The 1,937-nt window shown below is 30.9% G+C and overlaps 1 protein-coding gene across 1 annotated transcript; it reads left to right on the top strand.

The window, feature by feature from the left end:
- The first annotated feature begins 438 nt into the window (after positions 1 to 438).
- On the top strand, positions 439 to 1,745 carry LOC124421178. Its single transcript, XM_046956018.1, has 3 exons — positions 439 to 531; positions 686 to 1,369; positions 1,432 to 1,745. The coding sequence occupies exons 2-3, from the start codon at positions 1,156 to 1,158 to the stop codon at positions 1,563 to 1,565; spliced, it is 348 nt and encodes a 115-aa protein (XP_046811974.1). The 5' UTR covers positions 439 to 531; positions 686 to 1,155; the 3' UTR covers positions 1,566 to 1,745.
- The last annotated feature ends 192 nt before the right edge of the window (positions 1,746 to 1,937 follow it).

Raw genomic sequence — 1,937 nt, 5'->3', positions numbered from 1 at the left:
TCTATAGACTAGACAACAGACTAGTCTATAGACTAGACAACAGACTAGTCTATAGACTAGACAACAGACTAGTCTATAGACTAGACAACAGACTAGTCTATAGACTAGGCAACAGACTAGTCTATAGACTAGTCTATAGACTAGTCTATAGACTAGACAACAGACTAGTCTATAGACTATAGAAAAGACTAGTCTATAGACAACAAACTAGTATCTAGACTAGACATATACATTCGAAAACATAAGACAACATAAGATTCGACAAAAGACTAGTTGAAAGGCTTTAGACTAGTCAAAAGAGTAGTCTATAGACTAGACAACAGAAATGAAGTATTCACTTTAATATTGTAAACATTCTATTGTGAATGATTTGAATTTGTTTCGTGCAACCCTTAAATCCTTAAATAATCAAGGACATTACAGAGCATGCGTTAGAATTTACATGTAAAGGAAGAAAAAAATCTTAAGAAATCCACATTTTACACTAAAATTTTTTGGCGTTAGTTACTTGTTATAACGTTACATAAAAAAGTAATTTTTAAATAAACATAATAATACTTATTTTTCAATTGTTTTTCTTTAATAAACAGTTATTAGTTTTATAATTAAAAAAAAGTTGTTTGTTTTTTCTACAAGTTCATTTGGATTCATTTATTAAACTATTTTTATCACATTTTCATTTCAGTTTTAGTGTTCATATAGAAAATTGTATTGTAGTATGTATCGATTTCTGTTCATCACTTTTTTTTGCTAAACGAAAAAATTTTTAATGGGCCAATGTAAGAAAAAAAATGTATAACATGGTAAAAATTCTAAATTGGTGCGGGAAATCAAGTTAAAATATTATTCCGGATAAAATTTTAATTTCACTTAAATCGAAGGCATCAGCAAAATTACCGTATTACATTAGAAAATCGATAAGAAGCACACATTTGTTTGAAGAGAAATTTTCGTTAAGAAAAATAATACATCATCCCCTTTTCGCCTGTCTAACCTAAAAAATAAAGATTGAAAATTATAAAAGAAACAACTTAAAGTTAAAGCTGTTGTATTATAAAGCAATTTGAACCACCATCGCCACCTTCATCGCTTTGAAAATAAGTATAGATTTGTAGTAGTAACACCTTACGTATCGGATAAGATTTGAGAGCCATCATGTCATTTTTAAATAAAATCAAAACCTCACAATTGCCACCAATTAAAAATATTCTTAATGTAGCTGTACAAACGGCCCGTCAACATATGCCCGATAAGAAGGACTATGAACAGCCAGGTGGGGTTAGCAGTAGTATGGCACAACCACATCATGAAAATCAACCAAATAATACACAGGCCATGTATCAGGGCGATGAAACTAACTATGGCAGTGGTAAGTTTCTCTCTTCTTGGATATTTAGTTGAGTTATTTTTGATTTCTTTGTTAATCCTTAGTTGACAGACCTACGGAATTGAATCCTTTTAGAAATCCAAATGGTTGGGCTGATGATGGTGAGGCTGGGGAATATAAGGGTGAGGGCTATCAGACAACGTCTTTTGTGGCCAATGAATATGATGGTTTTCGGTAAGTTATGTTTTTATAGTCTAGACTATATTCTAGTCTATAGTCAAGTCTATATTCTAGTCTATATTCTAGTCTATATTCTAGTCTATAGTCTAGTCTATAGTCTATTCTATATTCTAGTCTATAGTCTAGTCTATAGTCTAGTCTTTATGATGGTTTTCGGTAAGTTATGTTTTTATAGTCAAGTCTATATTCTAGTCTATAGTCAAGTCTATATTCTAGTCTATAGTCAAGTCTATATTCTAGTCTATAGTCTAGTCTATAGTCAAGTCTGTATTCTAGTCTATAGTCTAGTCTATAGTCTAGTCTATAGTCTAGTCTATAGTCTAGTCTATAGTCTAGTCTATAGTCTAGTCTATAGTCTAGTCTATAGTCT

The sequence above is a fragment of the Lucilia cuprina genome, unplaced genomic scaffold (assembly GCF_022045245.1).
Source record: "Lucilia cuprina isolate Lc7/37 unplaced genomic scaffold, ASM2204524v1 Scaffold_4283, whole genome shotgun sequence".
Classification (NCBI taxonomy): Eukaryota; Metazoa; Arthropoda; class Insecta; order Diptera; family Calliphoridae; genus Lucilia; species Lucilia cuprina.
This window is presented reverse-complemented; position numbering and strand designations above follow the sequence as displayed.

What these genes read in the sequence shown, in the direction of transcription:
- LOC124421178 (XM_046956018.1), top strand. Translation starts at nt 1,156, where the DNA reads ATGTCATTTTTAAATAAAATCAAAACCTCACAATTGCCACCAATTAAA. An exon ending in TGAAACTAACTATGGCAGTG is followed by an intron (nt 1,370 to 1,431) that starts GTAAGTTTCTCT and finishes GTTAATCCTTAG; the next exon opens with TTGACAGACCTACGGAATTG.